This window comes from Malus sylvestris, chromosome 4, assembly GCF_916048215.2.
Source record: "Malus sylvestris chromosome 4, drMalSylv7.2, whole genome shotgun sequence".
In the NCBI taxonomy this organism is placed as follows: domain Eukaryota; kingdom Viridiplantae; phylum Streptophyta; class Magnoliopsida; order Rosales; family Rosaceae; genus Malus; species Malus sylvestris.
Genome location: NC_062263.1, coordinates 25,845,376 through 25,867,515, shown reverse-complemented (window position 1 = coordinate 25,867,515; position 22,140 = coordinate 25,845,376). Strand labels below are relative to the sequence as shown.

Below are 22,140 nucleotides of genomic sequence, written 5' to 3'. Positions count from 1 at the left end.
CCAAACTGAAGATGTGTCGGCAAAAAAGAAAATAAAAATCTCAAGGTTGTTGAGAGGTTTCGAGTAGAGCGAAGATTTACGCAGGGCAGTTTGTGTGTGGAATTGGGGAGGGCTCTAATGATGTCCTCCTCCCTCTATTTATAATAGTCAACCTGCTTCCAATCGAATCACAATCATACTCAGATTAGAACTTCTTCCCCCGATCCAACCTTATCTCGGCCAGTCCTACTCCTACTAGGATTTTGAACTCAACCCCCTTATCAGGCCGCATTCAATCCCAAACTTCAACATCCTTATCTTGTCGAAACTTCTTCTCGTATCAAGATTCAACTACCCATGGATTCCTAATAGGACACGACCAACCTTGGCTATGTGGCCTATAAACCGGATGATCCCCAGCGATTCCTAAGTACGGCCTCTAGGCCGAGAACAACTCTAAACTCGGCCCAAACCGATATTTTGAGCCCAAACAGTAGGACACACTAAAATGCATCTAATAACTTATCATAAAGGGTAAAGTAGCAACCTGATCAAACAAAATGATCGGTAAAACTCATGATTGAAGAATCTTTGATTACCTTGAATACTTGGTGAAGTTCCTCCTCCTGAACCCCATGAAGAAAAACGACAGGTTGCAAGATAAGATTCAAAACATATTAAACAAAAAACTAGTAAAAAATTCCCAACCCAACACTGTTATTATGGTAATTTCAATGCAAGTCGCCTTCTGTAGCAGAGTTCATTTCCAAATCCCTACTACTTTGAGAGGATTTTAAAATTTTGGAATCTCTAATAACTAAAGAATTACGCTATATAGTGAATAAACTTGAAGAAAAGCTTCAAATTTGTATATAAAAAACTTTGAATTCAAACAAAAAATGCAAAAACTAAGTTGTTTATTAAGAAGAAGAATCGCAACTCACATGGCCATGGGGATTTCCAAACAGGTCCCAATAGATTGTGTGGATATCCGAAACCTTAGAAACCGGAAACTGTACGGCTCAATAGTCAGGTACAGGCTATGGTTCACCCTGGAAAATCTCTCTTCGATTCTATCGAATCACTAGATAATTTTGGCTCGCTCTCGAAGCCCACACTTTACCCACGCAAAACTAAATTCCAAAATTCCTCTTCCCTGCATTCAGAAACACATCATCAGTTAATTAGAATTGAATATGAATGCAAATCTAATTATGCTTCATCAAAGCAAATAATTTATACACAATTGAAAAAGATGTATAAATGGGAAGAGAACGGAAATTGAAAATATGATCAGAAATGAATGATATATGAGAAACAGTTAATTAATGGCAATGAATTTGATTTGAAAAGAGACTAATAAACATACTGCTAAAGAAGCCACACTTGTCGTTTATGGCGAGTGAAAGGCTGTTTCAAGAAGTTGTAGTTGTTGATCACGGCGAGTAAAGTCAAGTTTGAAAGTTTGAACAAATGCTGGAAGGAATACATAGAAAATTGAGAATCAAGTTTGAAAGTTACCTACGATAAGAATCAGTCGATGTAGAGGAAGAGTCTTTGTCAATATGGTCGGTAGTTTACAGAACGTGGAGGGTGGTTGAATCCCACGTTGCGGTTCTAATTCTTCATTCGGCAAAACTCTACGATTGTGATGCTTTATCTTTTTTCAGTGATGGTTTTTTACCAGTTTGTCGTATTATTTTAACCATCGGAATTCAATTCACACATTACCCATATTTTCAATGTACAATCTGCTCACAAATCATTACCAACTACAGTAAAACAGAAACTAGTAATTAGGTAATTTTAGTAACTCCTATAAATTCTGACCAATTACAGAAGTAACAAGCATGAACGCCCGTGCTTTGCTGCGGGTTTTAGGAACAACATTTAAAACAATACTATTAACATATAAATAAGTTTTATACAACAATGTTTACATGTATGTTGTTTGAGAAGGTAAATTAGCAACATATTACAGTGATAAAAGATCAACAGCATTAAACTGCTCATTATTCGAAATATTTACATAGACTATGAACACGTTACTTAATCTATATTTTCTTATTTCACTGTTTCCCACTTTATCTTCATCTTCATGATGTTGATGTTTATGATTTCAGCTAGTTTCTACAAATTTTGAAAAAAATGAGCTGTTAGTGCGTTCACATAAGGAAACAGAAGGGGGACATATAAGTAAAACTGAGATAGAGTTCATTTGTGATCCTGAAGGTGCAAACGATATATATATATATTTTTTCCCTCTATTATCATCTGTTGTGGTTAATTTCATGAAAAAACCATACATAAAGGGATCATGTGCAAACAATGCAACATATAGAGTATTAAAAGGCGGATGAGGAATATGTGAAGTCTGAGAGCAAAAACATATAAATGAGCAACATGTAAGGAATGTTAAAATAGAGAAGACATTGATGTACAATGTTGTAATGGAGAAGGGCATATATGTGGTATAATATCCTAGAAGATGGTGGACTGAAGAACCAAATTGTCTTATAGCATCCTTCTCAATAATTTTAAAAATAGATTGGATTCCTATATTTCAGCAATTGGCACTTTAAGATAAGACAGTAGTATTTAGAAACAAATGATCAAATACATATTACTATGTGAGAAGGGCTAGAACTTTTACCTCAGTACTAAACCTGCCTATTGGTAATGGTAAAAAGATAAAACACAATACCCGTACATGATATTTTCTTCATTGCTTCATTCTAAAGAGGAAGGCTTATCATAAGCTTCAGGTATCTGTAAAAAAAGGTAAGTATATGAATTCTCAAAACAAAATTGAAATTGAAATTCTTATTTCTAAAAGAAATTGAAGACAAATTAAGATTAGGTTATAAATTGAACATACATTAAGAGTAAAATCAACGCTACTTTCTTAGGAACTAAATTATTGCGTATCAACGCTTCTTCTCGTCTAGGATCAGTTCCATATTTTTAACAAAGAAATGTGCTGCAGATTGTTGCTTTAAAAAATAAAAGTAAACTTCAATGAAGCTCTGGGAGAGAGTCATTGAGCATAGATTGAGGCAAGAGACACGGGTTTCGGACAACAAATTCGGGTTCATGCCAGGGCGCTCAACCATGGAGGCAATCTATCTCTTACGATGATTGATGGAAAGATATAGAGATGGGAAAAAGGATTTACACATGGTCTTTATAGATTTGGAAAAAGCGTATGATAGGGTCCCAAGAGACATTCTTTGGAGGATTTTAGAGAAGAAAGGAGTACGAGTAGCATATATCCAAGCTATACAGGATATGTATGAAGGAGCAAAGACTGCCGTAAGAACTCATGAAGGACAAACCGAAAGCTTTCCCATAACTGTAGGATTACATCAAGGCTCATCCTTAAGTCCTTACCTTTTTGCGTTGGTAATGGATGAGTTAACAGGACATATTCAATATGATATTCCTTGGTGTATGCTTTTCGCAGACGATATAGTGTTGATAGATGAAACTCAGGAAGGGGTAAATGCAAAGCTTAACCTTTGGAGAGAAGTGTTGGAATCTAAAGGTCTTCGCCTAAGCCGATCAAAGACAGAATATATGGAGTGCAAGTTCAGTGCAAATGGAGGCCAAAACGAGTTAGGGGTGAGGATCGGAGATCAAGAAATACCAAAGAGCGACCGTTTTCGTTACCTAGGATCTATCTTGCAAAAGAACGGAGAATTAGATGGAGATCTCAACCATAGAATACAAGCTGGATGGATGAAGTGGAAGAGTGCATCCGGCGTGTTGTGTGACCGCCGTATGCCACTGAAGCTCAAGGGAAAATTTTATAGGACGGCAATAAGGCCGGCGATGCTGTATGGCACAGAATGTTGGGCGGTGAAGCATCAACACGTACACAAAATGGGTGTAGCGGAGATGAGGATGCTTCGTTGGATGTGTGGGCACACGAGAAAGGATAAGATTAGGAATGAGGATATCCGGGGTAAAGTAGGAGTAGCTGAAATTGAAGGAAAGATGAGAGAAAATCGGTTACGGTGGTTTGGACATGTGCAAAAAAGGCCTACTGACGCTCCGATTAGAAGATGCGACTATGGGACAGAAGTTCAGGGTCGAAGGGGTAGAGGAAGACCTAGGAAAACTTTGGAAGAGACCCTAAGAAAAGACTTGGAGTACTTGGATCTAACGGAGGACATGACACATGACAGAACACAATGGCGTTCTAAGATTCATATAGCCGATCCCACTCAGTGACTTGGATTTTCCAAGTCTCCAACCGAGAAGTTTTCCTCACTCAGGAAATTAAGGGAACACTACCTCAACCTACATGCTCCACTCACAAAGCTTCAACAAAAGAAAATTCAAAGAACTTAGCGAAGAAGGCTTTGGTGTATTTAACACAATACGTTGAAATGAAGGAAAGCTTATTTATTGATATCCCCGAATAGTTACAAATATGTACATATACTTGAGTCAAAATAAACAAACAAGAGGGAGCCTTCACAAAGGTTGCTTAGGAGAAGTCTCAGCAGTCGGTAGAGCCCCAGAAAGAGAAGGCACCGGAGGGGGATCATTCAGAGCCTCAGTACTGGACAGAACCCTAGAAGGAGGAGGCATCAGAGGTTGATCATTTGGAGCTTCATTACGCGGTACAGCCCCAGAAGACGAAAACAATAAATGCCTTTGGAACAAACCCACAAATCTCTGATGATCAAGTAAAACCTGACCATTAGATTCTTTCATCTGGTCAAGCTTCCTCTTCATGTTTGTAGCATAGTCATGTGCGAGCCGGTGCAACTGTTTATTCTCATGCTTGAGCCCTCTAATCTCCTGTTTGAGACTCATCACTTCAGCCGCCAATGATTCAACTTGGCGGGTTCGAGCAAATAGGCGTTGGGCCATATTAGACACAGAACCTGCACACTGAACATTGAGAGCCAGAGAATCCTTAACAGCCAACTCATCAGACCGTTTGGAAAGTAGTCTGTTATCTTTGGGAGTGAGAAGGTTCCTGGCCACTACCGCAGCGGTCATATCATTATTCATCACGGAATCCCCAACGGTAAGAGGACCAGTAGGGGAGACGAAGGATGGGCGCCATATGTTGTCTGGAGAAGGCGGGGCTGCCTCTTCAACAAGGTTCAAGTCAAAACGACGGTCGGAGGGGCCAGACATTTTCAAAGGTGTTGAAGAGAGAAGAGGTCGGACAAATCAAGATCTTAGAAGTGCAAGAATGGAGCTTCTACTGGTGGATATTCAAGTGTGCTTTGGAACTTAATGTCCGCCCCTATAAAAATCTGCACTCGACGAAGCTTCAGAAATCGAAGAGGCGCCTGCTCAGAAATCGAATAGGCGTTTGCTTTCTCAAAAGCTGGGCTGCTCAGAGACCACGAGGGTCGATCTCAGAAATCGAAGAGGCGTTTGCTTTCTCAAAAGCTGCGCTGCTCAAAGACCATGAAGGCCGATCTCAGAAATCGAAGAGGCTTGCTTTCTCAAAAGCTGGGATGCTCAGAGACCACGAGGGCCAATCTCAGAAATCGAAGAGGCACCTACTTTTCCAGCCTTGTCAGCACCTGTCACACGCACACTCAGCTTTGCGGAAATTATGGGCATTCTATCGAAGATTTCTGGCGAAGTAGAAAGCACATGAATCGTACTGTTCAATCACCCACTTCCCACACGCAACAGTAGCTCATGGGTACCACAGATAACTTTGCCAAAGTTCTCTAACAAAGTTGAGACACGTGAAGCTTGCAGCTCCCACTACATCGCTCTGACCAAGAAGGGTAAAAGAATAGCAAAGAAACAACACTAACAAAGTTTAGACACATAAATTTTGAAGGTCTAGCTACCATATTATTACCCACAAGGGTAAAGGAACAGTACCACTGTTGGATAATTGGAAAGTCCCGGTGTGTCAACCTCTGTGCTTCGTGGCAAGGTAGACTAGCAAACATGCCCAACCTTTACTCACATTCGAGAAAACACACCCAACAAGATTGCTTGCTCCAAAATCGAAGAGGCACCGCCCTCCGAATCTTGAGAGCCAGACTCCCAACATGATTACTTTCTCAAAAATCGAAGAGAGGGTAAAGGAACAGTACCACTGCTGGATAATTGGAAAGTCCCTGTGTGTCAACCTCTGTGCTTCGAGGAAAGGTAGACTAGCAAACATGCCCAACCTTTACTCACATTCGAGAAAACACTCCCAACAAGATTGCTTGCTCAAAAATCGAAGAGGCACCGCCCTCCGAATCTCGAGAGCCAGACTCCCAACATGATTACTTTCTAAAAAATCAAAGAGACACCGCTCCCCGAATCTCGAGAGCCAGACCCCCAGCAGGATTGCTTTCTCAAAAATCGAAGAGGCATCTTTCTCCGAATCTCGAGAGCCAGATCCCCGACAGGATTGCTTGTTCGAAAACCGAAGAGGCACCACTTTCCCAACTTCAAGAGCTGGATCTCCTTGGATAAAGCTTGTCTGTAATCTTCACACGCAACATCAGCTTTCCAGATACCATAAACCACTTTTTCAAAGTGCTCTGACAGAGTTAAAACATGTGAAGTTGGCAACTCCCACTACCGTGCTATGACCAAGCAGGGTAAAGGAATAGCATTATTACTTGATGTTAGGGAGACTCGTATATATGTCGACCTCCATCCCCAACGGACAGGCAGACCTGCAAAAATGATCAACCCTTCCTCTTATCTGAGAAGGCACTCCCAACGAAGCCTTTCGAAATATTCAGCTTTCTTTCCCCCCGATAATACCTCTGTAAACAAGCTATACTAGAGCAAGAATATCTCATATCATCAGGGTTAAAAACAAGAGTATCCCATATCATGCTTTTTCCCTGTCTTTTCCTTTGGCCTTGTTCTTACTTGCAAGACAAGGAGAAAGAGAGCAATCAGTCAGCACTTGGAATCAAGCTTCCAGCCAGGAACTGACTGCCTGGAACCCCTTACTTGATTACTTACCTGGCATTGCTCTCGAGTACTCATCTTCAACATCTTATGCTTCCAGGGAAGATACCGCATCTGCCTGAGGAACATATAGGGCAAGTGAGAAGGATACAAGGAAGCATGTGGAGACAAGATTAACAGCACACGTGCCGATACATCCACTACTCTGTCAAAAGCAAACGTATCCCATATCAGCAGAGTCGAACGTACTCTAGATTTGATGGACTTGTTTTGACCCTCAAATTCTTCAGTCGGCCTTATATTCTGGAGGAAACCAGAAAACCCTCCAGCCCAGTTCAAGAATAAGCCTGTGGAAAGTTACTTCTTCAAAAGCAAAAGTATCCCATATCATATCTTCTCATTTTTCTTCTCTTTATCCTTCATGCTGCCTGCAAGATAGGGAGAATGTGAACAATCAGCCGGAGCTCTGATTGCTTACCTTGTCTGTCACCTCTTTCAGCAGATCCCCTAGCTCGGCGACTTGGGGGACTCCTACTACATGGTTTGTATCGCGCTTGACCAAGCCTGAAAGTACAAGTAAGCTTCAAGTGAAATTGATACATTACCTTGTGCATCTCCACCAGTTACAGATACCACCCCTGGATGGAGGAAGAGTACTTCCAGAGAAGATGCCACATCTACCTATGAGACAGATAAGGCAAGTCAAGACGATACCACACTCCGGTACTTAGAAGTTTCGTGGTTACGAGATCATTCTCCCACAATATTTCATAATGTCATTTGTACTAAATCATTCACTTGTACTCACTAAAGGAGAGCTTGAACCTATGTACTTGTGTAAACCCTTCACAATTAATGAGAACTCTTCTATTCCGTGGACGTAGCCAATTTGGGTGAACCACGTACATCTTGTGTTTGCTTTCCTATCTCTATCCAGCTATATACTTATCCACACTAATGACCGGAGCAATCTAGCGAAGATCACAAAAAGTGACCGTTTTCGCTACCTAGGATCTATCTTGCAAGAGAATGGAGAATTAGATGGAGATCTCAACCATAGAATACAAGTTGGATGGATGAAGTGTAAGAGTGCATCCAGCGTGTTGTGTGACCGTCGTAGGCCACTGAAGCTCAAGGAAAAATTTTATAGGACAGCAATAAGGCCAGCGATGTTGTATGACACAGAATGTTGGGCGGTGAAGCATCAACACGTACACAAAATGGCTGTAGTGGAGATGAGGATGCTTCGTGGGATGTATGGGCACACGAGAAAGGATAAGATTGGGAATGAGGATATCCGAGGTAAAGTAGGAGTAGCCAAAATTGAAGAAAATATGAGAGAAAATCGGTTCCGGTGGTTCAGACATGTGCAAAGAAGGCCTACTGACGCTCCGGTTCGAAAATGTGACTACGGGACAGAGGTTCAGGGCCGAAAGGGTAGAGGAAGACCTAGGAAAACTTTGGAAGAGACCCTAAGAAAAGACTTGAGTACTTGGATCTAACGGAGGACATGACACAAAACCGAGCGCAATGACGTTCTAGGATTCATATAGCCGACCCCACTTAGTGGGAAAAGGCTTTGTTGTTGTTGTTGTTGTATTTGTAACCATATAGAGGTATTGAAGGAATGATACACATGAAACTTTCATGATGAAAGCTCATATGCTTTCTATAAACAACATAAATTCACTTGGAATTTACTGTTAACTATTAAGCCAAGCTACTAAGAAATTGGAACTTATATTATAAAATAATTAACCTTTTTTCAGGTTGAAGCAGTTCCAATCCTGGGGTTGGTGACATTGAGCATTGTGGCAACTCTTCTGTTCTCATCATAAAAAATGGCTCCTTTTTATAAAGAGATTATCATCAAAGCATTGCTGCTCAACACCCAAATCATCAAATGTGAGACAAAACAAATTCTAATGTTTAAAAGGAATTCCACGGAATAAATAATGTCTTTATCAAATCTTTAATTCATTAAAGCAAAACCCAAAAATTTAAAAAGTTTTAATTCATTACATGACCACTCATGGGCAAGGTCAGGGCAGCAATACCCAACAAACCCAAAATATTCAAATAAATCCCACAAAAAAAAAATCCATTAGAAAAAACCTACAAACAACAAATAATTCACTACTTTATTATATGAATTCGAACGGAGCTATAGAACATACCAATTTGAAGCGAGAAACCTCGGTGAAAATAATCAAGGAAGCCACGTCTATCTCAAGAAGCAGAGAAAATTAGGGATTTTTTTTTTGCTCCAAATCATCCTTAGGCGCCGTTACTCTTTTCAAAAAAAAAAAAAACAACCAAATTGGGGATTTTTTCAGTGAAGAAAAAAGAGAAAATTAAAAGAATGATCCTTTAATGTACACACACATTAAAGATGTAATGCTCTTGATAAAGATAATGAAGAACAATGATCCTTTAATGTTAAGCTTACTGCTCGTGGAAGATCTCCTCAAGAATTCTGCCACCAACTTTAACCATAAAAGAAAATATGGTTGGACAAAGTTGCATAAGGAAAATAAGTCAGGAAAGTGAATTTGTAAGGAGCTCAAAGGCATTCGATTTGGTCATTTACATACAGCAAAAAAAAAGATCGTACCCAGTGCACAAGGCTCCCGCTTTACGCAGGGTCTGAGAGAGGTGAATGTCGGCTAGCCTTATCCCCATTTATGGAGAGGCTGCTCCCAAGGTCATTTACATACAGCAATAGCAAAAAATACAAAAAAACTATACCATCTCGCTTCAATCATCTCCTGCAAGTTCTGAAAGACCACTTGGTCGCTAGGTGGCCGTGCACAATGAGAGTCTGGAACTGGTGGAGGGCATGGAACGATTTTCTTCCCTTTCCCTGCTGCAGACAAACATCAAAACCCACAACCAAGTTCACCAAAAATGCACAAAAAAATACAACTACCAAACTCACAAATTTAATCAAAGTACTCTTCAAAATCTAGAAGAAAAAAAACTACTAAATCTCAGATAAAAATATCAAAAAAACCCATAAGTTTAATGACGGATCTTCCAAAACTCTGAAATTTAGACGAATTTTTTTACAATAACATGACAAATGATTAACATTCAATTATATTAAATCACAATGGGGAATTAATTTGGTTTGTTTCAATTAGTGTATGAAAAATTTACTAAAATTAAATTGTGCAAATTTACACTTCTAAACTCATAATATTCAAATAAAGAAAAATTTGAATAAAAAGGTACTAACATTTCAACGCCCATAGCTTGGATCAAATGGAATTCTCAGAAATTCATGGAAAATCCTCAATGAAATACTTCCAAAAGACGAAAAACATATAATTTTAAACAGAAAAAAGGTACGAAAAGTGCCTTAACAAATCGATGGAGCCGGATAATCACAGCATCTTCTCTTTCCTTTATCCCCATACTCTCTTTCCTTTGTACAATGCTCAAACACAACCTAAATTAATTCAAAGGAAATATGCACAACCCAAGCGAAATTAATGAATTCAAATAATCATTCGCTTCCTCTGCACAACTCAAATTAATTCGAAGTTTTTTCATACCTCAGGGAAGAGTACCGTCTCTCAATTTGGGTTGTGCAGATTGGTAAAAGTGATTGGGGGAGGAATAGGGGAATAGGGGAAGAGTCCACGGTATTGGTAAAAGTGATTGGGGAGGAATAGCGGAAGAGTCCACTGTCTCTGAAGCTCTTCCCTTTGAAAAACTGTAAAAGAAACTCACATTCACCATTCCACCTATTCCCATTAAAAAAATTAAATTAAAAATTTGAAGAAAAACTCAACAGAAAATCACTAATCTGTTCAATAAATTTGGAATTCTTTGTTATTTTGCTGAAGAAAAAAATGTGGAAACTTTACCTGAGGAACTGAAAGAAGCTGTGATGAGAGCAAGGCAAATGGTGCTGGAGAAACTATGGAGGGAAAAAATCAGAACCGATAGGATTGAATAAATCAGTCGGAAAACTCAGGATGTGATCAACTTGTCGTTGCCGAGTTGCATCTGCACAAAAACCAAACAAATTAATTCCAAAACCCTAAGATTCCAAATCCCAATCCCCTAACATCCCAAATCCCAATCTTAATAACAAACAATCATACAAAAAAATCGTCAATTAGATTCGATAGCATACCATTTCCTCAAGATTGGTCGGAGACCAGAAAACCATACATTTTCTGGGCTTGAAATTTTATTTGAACCGACAACAGATGCATTGGTTTTCAACGATAAGGCGGAAGCAAAAGCAGAGAAAGAGGAGATGATTAAAGTGACACGCGTCCCGCTCAACACGCGTCACTATGCTAAGCCTGCCAGGTGACAGAACCATTACTATAGAAAGAAGTCTCTTGAAGAGCCACTTGTTCAGGCATAATTTTTTTTTTTTTAATTTGTTATATTTATCACAAAGTGCTGATACACCATTCCGTAGTCCTTTGTTTTATTAAATATAATTTCATTTCTATCAAAATCTCAGTTTGTTCCTTTGGTAGATGTACACGTGTTCGTAACTGTTAAGCATTTGACAGCAAAGCCAAAAGGGCAAGGTTGTAATAATACACAAATAAGTGAGGTCAAAAAAAGAAGAACACTGTCGAAGGAACAGTGATCTAAGTCTGAAATGACATATTGGGAATTAATTGGAAAGTTAGGCTTTTAGAATATATATAATTTTAGAGAAACCAAATTCCCAGCTACAGCCTCAAATGTCTCTCATTGCATGCAGCTGACTACCACCGACTAAAATCACATAAATAAAAGAAATGGAATCCAGAAAAATCCATATGGCAAATTGCAAATCGCAGAAATTAATGAAGTAAAACATACCCTGAGAAAAAAAACCCATATGACAACAATTAAGTTTAAATAATATAAGCAGTGTGGTCGATTAAGTACTAATCACTGAGCAATTTTGAATGCCCAGCAATCCCATCCTACGCCATGAATGATTCAAATTTCCTTATTAAATTATATAGAATAATAAACAAACAAACGAAAAAGCAGATTCATGTGGGTAATATAACTTAATCGGAGCGTAGAAATTATGAAGAAAAAAAAATCACCTAAGTTTGTGTAAATTGAGTGTGGATGCAGAAGAAACTCTGGAAAAACACGCGGATGAGAGGTTTGTGCAGAAGACGAAAGAGAGTTCGTAAGACGAAGGTGAGTTCTTCCTCTTTTCTGTGCATTTGGGGTTGGAATGATCATTGTTCCCTCTAGAACATGTGGTAGATTGGCGGTTCTATCTCCAATCTTTGCAACTGCTGCAATCGGTGTTCTGTTTTGTGCGACAATGTGTTTGACAGTTCTACTCTAATTTGGAGGGAGTGTTTGTAAATTTTTATTAATTTACTTGTTATTTTGGTTTTGGTGGAAAGATAGAATGTGAGGCAGTATTTGTGGGAGGATTGATCTAAGGGTCACTATGAATTTTAAGTGTGTATATTTTTATCTGGTGGTTGAAAATTGTCATTGTTCAGATGAGTACATATATTATTCGCACAGTAGAATTTTGTTGTATTTTATTACAATTTTGACCCTATATTTATTGGACAGTTATCTGTTACTCTTGAGTAGGGATTGAGGATATTTTTGGCATTTTGAATGTTTCACTTATTTGAGCTTCTCACTTTATATATAGAGATATATATAACAACAAAAAAACATGCCTAATGTTTGTACCATACTTGACCAATCCCGAAACTACTGAGCACCGGTCAACGTTATACCGTCAAGGACCCAGAAGAGTTTCCCTCCAACCAGGAGGCCAATCATATCGCGTCACGTGTCGACATCAGAAGTTAATCATAGTGCGACACATGTCAACATCAGAAACTAATCACAACACGACACGTGTCAATGTCAGAATGAAACTAGAAACTCTCTTCTATAAATAGAGATCATTCTCTCACAATATTTCCTAATGTCATTTGTACTAAATCATTTACTAGTACTCACAAAAAGAGAGCTTGAACCTATGTACTTGTGTAAACCCTTCACAATTAATGAGAACTCCTCTACTCCGTGGACGTAACCAATCTGGGTGAACCACGTACATCTTGTGTTTGCTTCATTGTCTCTATCCATTTACATACTTATCCACACTAGTGACCGGAGCAATCTAGCAAAGTTCACAAACTTAACATTTTCTGTTGTACCAAAGTCCTCACTGATTTTGTGCATCAACATTTGGCGCTGTCTGTGGGAACGACACTTATTCCCACTTTCTTCAGCTTTGCCAAGCTGGTTTCCACCATTCGTACACTCTATTTTGACCAAGCATCCCTCTCCAACATGGGGAGCGAAGGAAGCCATAGCACACAGAACGACACCCCTCTTGCACCTAGTACGAAGCAACGAAAGAATGAAAGAAAGAGGGTTGCTCTTCAAGCTAAAGTCGATAAGCTAGAAGCTCATAACAACAAGATAGCAATGAAGAATGTGGTCCTCCAGGAGCAGTATGAGAAACTCTTTGAGACGCTCCACGAAACTAGGCGTACTCAAACACGCGAGCTCGTTGCCCCTGTGAACATCAACCATTATCTGAGTGCCTACCAACACGGAGGGTCACCTCCCTTCGACATGGGTATCCATGATGAGGAGCAAGCTAATCATCAAACCATTGATCAACATGAGACTTTTCTCAACCCACATGCTTCGACCCAAAACAGAAGAGGTAGAGGAAGACACCTCTTTGCAGAAGGGTTGGAAGGATCGAAAGCCGTTTATCGTGACTGCCGAGACTTCCTAAAACAACGTCGAGAGAATCCCTTCCACATATGCTCAAAGATCAATGACCCAAGGGTTTCTAAAAGACTCGGTCCCCTATCACGACCCAAGCCAGCTGCCAATCTAGGGAAGGAACGACAGGTCCCAGAGGAACAAGAAGGTACATGGGACTCTAAGGTATTCCGACAGACTCGCCCTAGAAGTCAGTACGGCGAGTCCAAGAAAAAACCACATGCCCTTGCTCAAACTTTCCTACTTCCAAGAGGCAATGGAGACTTACAAAAGAAAATTTCAATGGTACATGACTCCACTCAGGACCCCATTGTCCTACAGCTCATTGAGGAAGTAAACAAGTTGAAGGCCAAATGTCAGGCCGAGATACCTGACTGGAACCAACCCAGGCCTGGCCCTCTCACAAAAAGGATCCTCGACACCCCCTTCAAGCGAAGACAAAACAAAAGCTTGGTTTACAACTCTATACTGAAAGGGATGACCCAATTGAACACCTTAACCTCTTTGAGTCCACCATGGCATATCAGATGCACACCGACGAAGAACGATGTCTTCTCTTCCCCTCCACCCTCTCTGGCAGAGCTCTAAACGGATATTGTCGTCTTCCACCTGAGACAGTAAACTCATTTGAGGAACTGAGGAAACTGTTTGTCTCTCAACACATCTTCCAGACTGATCGCTTGCATTATTCAAATGACTTGTACACTATTCGCCAGAAGCCGGACAAGTCACTACGAGAGTATACCGGTCGCTTCAGCCATGAGTATTCTCGCTGCGCTGAGACAGATGACAAGACCACCCTCAAGGCCTTCACGGCAAGCCTACGTGATTATTTCTTCAAGTACATGATCAATGCCAACACTTGGAAGACTTATTGTGAGGTGATGGCACATGCTTACAACCACGCCTCTGCCGAAGCAAGGACATACCAAGGGAACCCCCATATGGTTAACCCCTATCAACAAGTGGGAAGTGGAAGTCAAGTTTTACCAAGTAAGGAGATATTGGCCATTTAAACATCCATTGCATCATCTCCTGCCTCATTTAGCTACTCGCTAAGTCACCAAACGTATCTGTCTCTTGGTAAGAGGAAGAATTTTTACTCTCAGCAAGCCCATTACAACAAGAGGGATAAAAGTTCATATCAAGACAACCAGGGGTGAACGTACCGTTGACTATTATGACTATGGGGCGGCCAAGCCTCACTTTTTCAAAGTGGTGGACTAGGTACTGAAGGAAATGCTATTATAAAAAGGCATACACATTACAAATGTTTTGACTCTCAACCACTTGAGATCTTTTGTCACACAAGCCATTCGGCAAATATTTAAAGAAGATGGAATTCAGACAACTTCTTCTGAGTCTTTTGTGTTCCTAGCATTGGAACACTTGGTCTACGCTGACCTATCCTTATACTCCAACTCAGAGGTTCAACATGCGTACTTTGATACAAAGTATATGATACTGAGTGTTACAACCAACATGGTTCACATATCAAAAACATGGATCCCTTCATGTATAGCAAAACATTCATAAGCATCACTTATATCAATCAACATAAACATCATAAATTCCAACACATTTATACATAAACATCATACATTCCAACACATTCATACATAAACATCATAGATTCCAACACATTCATACATAAGCCAACTGTGCTTCGAAAGGGTTCAACATACTTTGTGTTTTCGACAATTGTTACACTGTGCCTCGACACCTTGCCCTTATTCTCACCAACCAGGTGATGAAATGTGAAGGAGGAACTCATCTTCATGCCACCAACCAGGTGATGAAATGTACAACACGTACTCTCCTTCATGCCACCAACCAGGTGATGAAATGTACAACCCGTACACCAACCAGGTGATGAAATGTACAACCCGTACTCTTCTTCATGCCACCAACCAGGTGATGAAATGTACATCCCGTACTCTAATATCATTTGGCAACTTGCCACTCATGCCACCAACCAGGTGAAGAAAGAACTCATCTTCGTGCCACCAACCAGGTGATGAAATGTACAATCCGTACTCTCCTTCATGCTACCAACCAGGTGATGAAATGTACAACTCGTACTCTAATATCATTTGGCAACTTACCACTCATGCCACCAACCAGGTGAAGAAGGAACTCATCTTCGTGCCACCAACCAGGTGATAAAATGTGATGAAAGGTGATGAAGGAACTTTCGTACCACCAACCAAATGATGAAAGCAACTCATCATTCATTCCACCAACCAGAAAACGAGTGGTACAATTTGTACATGTGAACTCTTAGCATTCACAAATAATAAAAAACCCTCAAGTTTTACAACTCAACTAGGGGAGCATTTATGCCCAACAAGAGTTATAGTCACCAACAAAGTCTTATTGCAAGCCAACAACAACTTCAGTGCATGGCATACGAAGATCAAGCTATTCAGCCCTCTTGCATTTGCTTCAGACATTGCTCCTTTATAACAATGCAAACACTACAACTCGTAGAAAGCTTCACACACTCTTGATCAAGACAGTGTGAAGCAAAACCAATTTATGGTACTAACAAGAGCTTCATCAATGGAGGGAACCACAATTCTCAAAAGCTTCACACACTGTTGATCAAGACAGTGTGAAGCAAAACCAATTTATGGTGCCAACAACAGCTTCATCAATGGAGGGCAACCACAATTCTCAAAAGCTTCACACACTCTTGATCAAGACAGTGAGAAGCAAAACCAATTTATGGTGCCATCAAGAGCTTCTACAAATGAGTTCAACCACAATTCTTAAAAGCTTCACGGACTCTTGATCAAGACAGTGTGAAGCAAAACCAATTTATGGTGCCAACAAAAGCTTCATCAATGGAGGGCAACTACAATTCTCAAACCTTCAAAGCAAATTCAAGACTGTTCGAAACAAATTCAATTTATATAGTTCATCCAAACCTTCGACTACTACAAGGTGTGGCCTGCATCACAATCTCTTGCTCAACAGTGTGGAAGCAAAATTTGTATATGTTGTCTCTCCCACAATTTCTAGTTTCCAAAAAAAAAAGAAAAAAAAAAGGGAAATTCAACAAAGCTTCATCAATGGAGGACAACTACAAATTCTCAAAAACCTCACACTATCTTTATCAAGATAGGGTGAAGCAAAATCAATTCGTGGTACCCAACAAAGCTTCACCACAAAAGTTTCACCAACAAAATCTTCATCAATGGAGGACAACTACAAATTCTCAAAAGCTTCCCACTATCTTGATCAAGATAGTGTGAAGCAAAATCAATTTATGGTACCCAACAAAAGCTTCAACTCCAAAGCTTCACAACAAAAACTTTATCAATAGAGGACAACTACAAATTCTCAAAAGCTTCACACTATCTTGATCAAGATAGTGTGAAGCAAAATCAATTTGTGGTACCCAACAAAGCTTCACCACAAAAGCTTCACCAACAAAAATTTCATCAATGGAGGACAACTACAAATTCTCAAAAGCTTCACACTATCTTGATTAAGATAATGTGAAGCAAAATCAATTCATGGTACCCAACAAAAGCTTCAACTCTAAAGCTTCACCTACAAAAGCTTCACCCACAATAGCTTCACCCATAAAAGCTTCACCAACAAAAGTTTCACCCACCACAAAAGCTTCACCCATAAAAGCTTCACCAACAAAAGCTTCACCCACAAAAGCTTCCCCTACCACAAAAGCTTCTCCCACAAAAGCTTCACCCACCACAAAAGCTTCACCCATAAAAGCTTCACCAACAAAAGCTTCACCCACAAAAGCTTCCCCCACCAACAAAAGCTTTACCCATAAAAACTTCCCCCACAAAAGCTTCACCTATAAAAGGTTTACCAACAAAAGCTTCACCCACAAAAGCTTCACCTATAAAAGGTTTACCAACAAAAGCTTCACCCACAAAAGCTTCACCTACAAAAGCTTCACACTATCTTGATCAAGATAGTGTGAAGCAAAATCAATTCATGGTACCGAACAAAACTTTAACCTCAAAGCTTCACCTACAAAGCTTCAACACCAAAGCTTCACCTACAAAGTTTTAAAATATATATATTTCTTCGGAAATTCGAAAATTCAAAAATTCGGAAATTCAAAAATTCGAAATTCGAAAAAAAAAATCGAAAAAAAAATTTCGAAAAAAAAAATTGCGTAGGCCTCCTCTTCTTTGGGCCTAACAACTTTCATAATAAATATATATGAAGAATGAGTTTTGGGCTACCACTTAGAAAAGAAATGCCTCATTCGTCAACTCCCTCGATCGAAGACTTGGGGGACTCCTACCATATGTTACTGCACCTTGATACTCAGAAGTCGCACGACCACTCAGTGACTTGGATTTTTCAAGTCTCCAAACGAGAAGTTTTCCTCACTCGGGAAATTAAGGGAGCACTACCTCAACCTACATGCTTCACTCACAAAGCTTCAACATACAAGCTTCAACAAAAGGAAAAATTCAAAGAACTTAGTGAAGAAGGTCTTGGTGTATTTAACACAATATGTTGAAATGAAGCAAAACTTGTTTATTGATATCTTCGATAAGTTACAAATATGTACATATACATGAATCAAAATAAACAAGCAAGAGGGAGCCTTCACAAAGGTTGCTCAGGAGAAGTCTCAGCAGTTGGCAGAGCCCTAGAAAGAGGAGGCACCAGAGGGTGATTATTCAGAGCTTCAGTACTAGGCAAAACCCCAGAAGGAGGAGGCACCGAAGGTTGATCATTTGGAGCTTCATTATGCGGTACAGCCCTAGAAGACGAAGGCAATAAATGCCTTTGGAACAAACCCACAAACCTCTAATGATCAAGTAAAATCTGACCATCAGATTCCTGCAGCTGGTCGAGCCTCCTCTTCATGTTTGTAGCATAGTCATGTGCGAGCCTGTACAATTGTTTATTCTTATGCTTGAGCCATCTGATCTCCTGTTTGAGACTTATCACTTCAGCCGCCAATGATTCAACTTGGCGGGTTCGAGCAAATAGGCGTTGGGCCATATTAGACACAGAACCTGCACACTGAACACTGAGAGTCAAAGAATCCTTAACAGCCAACTCATCAGACCGTTTGGAAAGTAGTCTATTATCTTTGGGAGTGAGAAGGTTCCTGGCCACCACCGCAGCGATCATATCATTCTTCATCACAGAGTCCCCAATGGTAAGAAGACCAGTAGGGGATAAGCAGGATGGGCGCCATATGTTGTCTTGAGAAGACATGGCTGCCTCTTCACCAAAGTTCAAGTTAAAAAGACGGTCGGATGGGCCAGACATTCTCATAAATGATGAAGGAGAAATGAGGTGTAATAAATCTCTGAAGTAAGGGAAAATTTCCTACAAGCAATAACTCTCTGAATGTACTTCTTGCACATAATTGGTGCCCTTATAAAAGAAAGGGCAATAGGGCCGTTAGTTCAAAAATCAAATAGGCACCACTCTCCGGATTCCGAAGAGGCACCACTTTCCACACGTAACATCAGCTCCTCGGGTACCACATATAACTTTGCCAAAGATCTATGACAAAGTTTAGACACATAAATTTTGAAGGTCCAACTACCCTACTATTACCCACAAGGGTAAAGGAACATCACCACTGCTTGATAACTAGAAAGTCTCAATGTGTGTCAACCTTCGTGCTCTGTGGCAAGGCAGACTGGCAAAAATACCTAACCTTTACTTACATTCGAGAAAACACTCCCAACAAAATTGCTTGCTCAAAAATCGAAAGGGCACAGCTCTCCAAATCTCGAGAGCCAGACTCCCAACAGGATTACGTGCTCAAAAATCGAAGAGGCACCGCCCTCCGAATCTCGAGAGCCAGACTCCCAACAAGATTACTTTCTCAAAAATCGAAGAGACACTACTCTCCGAATCTCAAGTGTCAGACTCCCAACATGATTGCTTGCTCAAAAATCGAAGAGGCACCGTTCTTTGAATCTCGAGAGCCAGATCCCCAACAGGATTACTTGTTCAAAAACTGAAGAGGCACCGCTCTCCAAACTTCGAGAGCCAGATTTCCTTGGATAAAGTTTGTCTGCAATCTTCACACGCAACATCAGCTTTCCAGTTACCACATACCACTTTTTCAAAGTGCTCTGACAAAGTTAAAACACGTGAAGCTTACAGCTCTCACTACATTTCTATGACCAAGAAGGGTAAAAGAATAACACTACTACTTGTTGTTAAGGAGACTCCTATATATGTCGACCTCCATCCTCCATAGCTAGGCATACCTGCAAATAAAAAAAATGCTCAACTTTTCTTCACATCCGAGAGGGCACTCTCAGCAGATTCTCTTGAAATACTCAGCTTCTTTTCCTCTCGATAATACCTCTGCAAACAAGCCACACCAGAGCAAGAGTATCTCATATCATCAGGGTTAAAAGCAAGAGTATCTCATATCATGTTTTTTCCCTGTCTTTTCCTTTGGCCTTGTTCTTACCTGTAAGATAAGGAGAAAGAGAGCAATCAGTCAGCACTTGGAATCAAGCTTCTAGTCAGGAACTGACTGCCCGAAACCCCTTGCCTGATTACTTATCTGGCATTTCTCACGAGTATTCATCTTCAACATCTTATGCTTTCAGAGAAGATACCACATCTGCCTGAGGAACAGATAGGGCAGGTGAGAAGGATACAAGGAAACATGTGGAGATAAACGTAACAAAACACGTGCCGATACATCCACTACTTTGTCAACAGCAAAAGTATCCCATATCATCAGGGTAAAACGTACTCTAGATTTGATGGACTTGTTTTGACCCTCAAATTCTTGAGTCGGCCTTATACTCTGGAGAAAACCAGAAAACCCTTTAGCCCAGTTCAAGAATAAGCATGTGAAAAGTTACTTCTTCAAAAGCAAAAGTATCTTGTATCATCTCTTCTCCATTTGCTTCTCTTTATCTTTGTTGCTGTTTACGACACAAAGAGAAGGAGAACAATCAACCGAAAGCCGAAGTCGAACCCCCGATCCAGGTTGCTTGCTTGGAAGTCTGATTGCTTACCTTGTCTGTTACCTCATTCGACAAATCTCCTAGCTCGGTGACTTGGAGGACTCCTACTATATGGTTTGTATCGCGCTTGACCAAGCCTGAAACTACAAGTAAGCTTCAAGTCAAATTGATACATTACCTTGTGCATCTCCACCGGTTAAAGATACCACCTCTGGATGGAGGAAAAGTACTTACAGAGAAGATGTCACATCTAGCTATGAGACAGATAAAGCAAGTGAAGACGATACCACACTTCGGTACTTAGAAGTTTCGTGATTACTCAGCGGCTTGGATCTTGCAAGTCCCCAACCGAAGAGCTTCCCTCACTCGGAAACTTAGGGGAGCACTGTTTGTACCATACTTGACCAATCCCGAAACTACTGAGCGCCGGTTAACGTTATATCGTCAAAGACCCAAAACAGTTTCCCTTCAACCAGGAGGCCAATCAGAGCGTGACACATGTCGACATCAGAAGCCAATCATAGCGCGACACGTGTCAACATCAGAAGCCAATCACAACATGACACGTGTCAATGTTAGAATGAAACTAGAAACTCTCTTCTATAAATAGAGATCATTCTCTCACAATATTTCCTAATGTCATTTGTACTAAATCATTCACTAGTACTCACAAAAGGAGAGCTTGAACCTATGTACTTGTGTAAAACCTTCACAATTAATGAGAACTCCTCTACTCCGTGGACGTAACCAATCTGGATGAACCACGTACATCTTGTGTTTGCTTCCCTGTCTCTATCCATTTACATACTTATCCACACTAGTGACCGGAGTAATCTAGCAAATGTCACAAACTTAACACTTTCTGTTGTACCAAAGTCCTCACTGATTTTGTGCATCAACACCTAATATACAAAAAAATTCATGCAAAATAATTTATCTACATAATAAAGCAAACCCAATATATGCAAAATAATATTACATAAAAAATGTTATTATTTTATTCAACACTAGTTTACCTATTATTTTTACATATAATAATAAAATGTGCCCAATATATGTGATGATACATACAAAATAAAATACCTACATAATGAAGAAATGTTATTTGATTCAAAATTAATTTATTTACAAAATAAAGCAATTTGTATTTTGTTCAAGATTAATTTACCTATAATTTGTACATATATCTTATAATAATAAAATGTGCCAAATATATGTAATAATATATGGAAAATAAATTACCTACAAAATAAAAGAATGTTTTTTTATTCAATATTAATTTATCTACAAAATATATGTTATTTGCTCATCATAAATTTAAATATAGGTAGATTAATTAGTTTAAAATATTTGATCATATATATAGTACTGTGCATGTGTGTGAATGTATAGTAGTATTATATATATAGTACTACTATACGTTCATATAGGTAAACTCCATATGTGTGTATATATAGGTAAACTATATATATATATATATATATATAGAGAGAGAGAGAGAGAGAGAGAGAGAGAGAGAGAGAGAGAGAGAGAGAGAGAGAGAGAGAGAGAGAGAGAGAGA

The 22,140-nt window shown here is 39.7% G+C and overlaps 1 protein-coding gene across 5 annotated transcripts; it reads right to left on the bottom strand.

Moving 5' to 3' along the window:
* Positions 1–1,868: 1,868 nt before the first annotated feature.
* On the bottom strand, positions 1,869–11,184 carry LOC126617921 (uncharacterized). 5 transcript variants are annotated; one of them, XR_007621583.1, is made up of 7 exons: positions 11,027–11,184; positions 10,755–10,807; positions 10,440–10,631; positions 10,243–10,333; positions 9,631–9,748; positions 8,642–8,705; positions 1,869–2,748 (listed from the first exon to the last, which is right to left on the bottom strand). XR_007621583.1 is itself a non-coding variant. In XM_050286003.1 (6 exons), the coding sequence occupies exons 1-5, from the start codon at positions 11,060–11,062 to the stop codon at positions 9,644–9,646; spliced, it is 477 nt and encodes a 158-aa protein (XP_050141960.1). In that variant the 5' UTR covers positions 11,063–11,184; the 3' UTR covers positions 9,183–9,368; positions 9,631–9,643. The 5 variants fall into 5 exon arrangements, 3 of the variants coding, with proteins under 3 accessions (XP_050141960.1, XP_050141959.1, XP_050141961.1); XR_007621582.1 differs by having other exon boundaries at positions 8,642–8,762; positions 11,027–11,183; XM_050286003.1 differs by lacking the exons at positions 1,869–2,748; positions 8,642–8,705 and adding an exon at positions 9,183–9,368.
* Between the last annotated feature and the right edge of the window lie 10,956 nt (positions 11,185–22,140).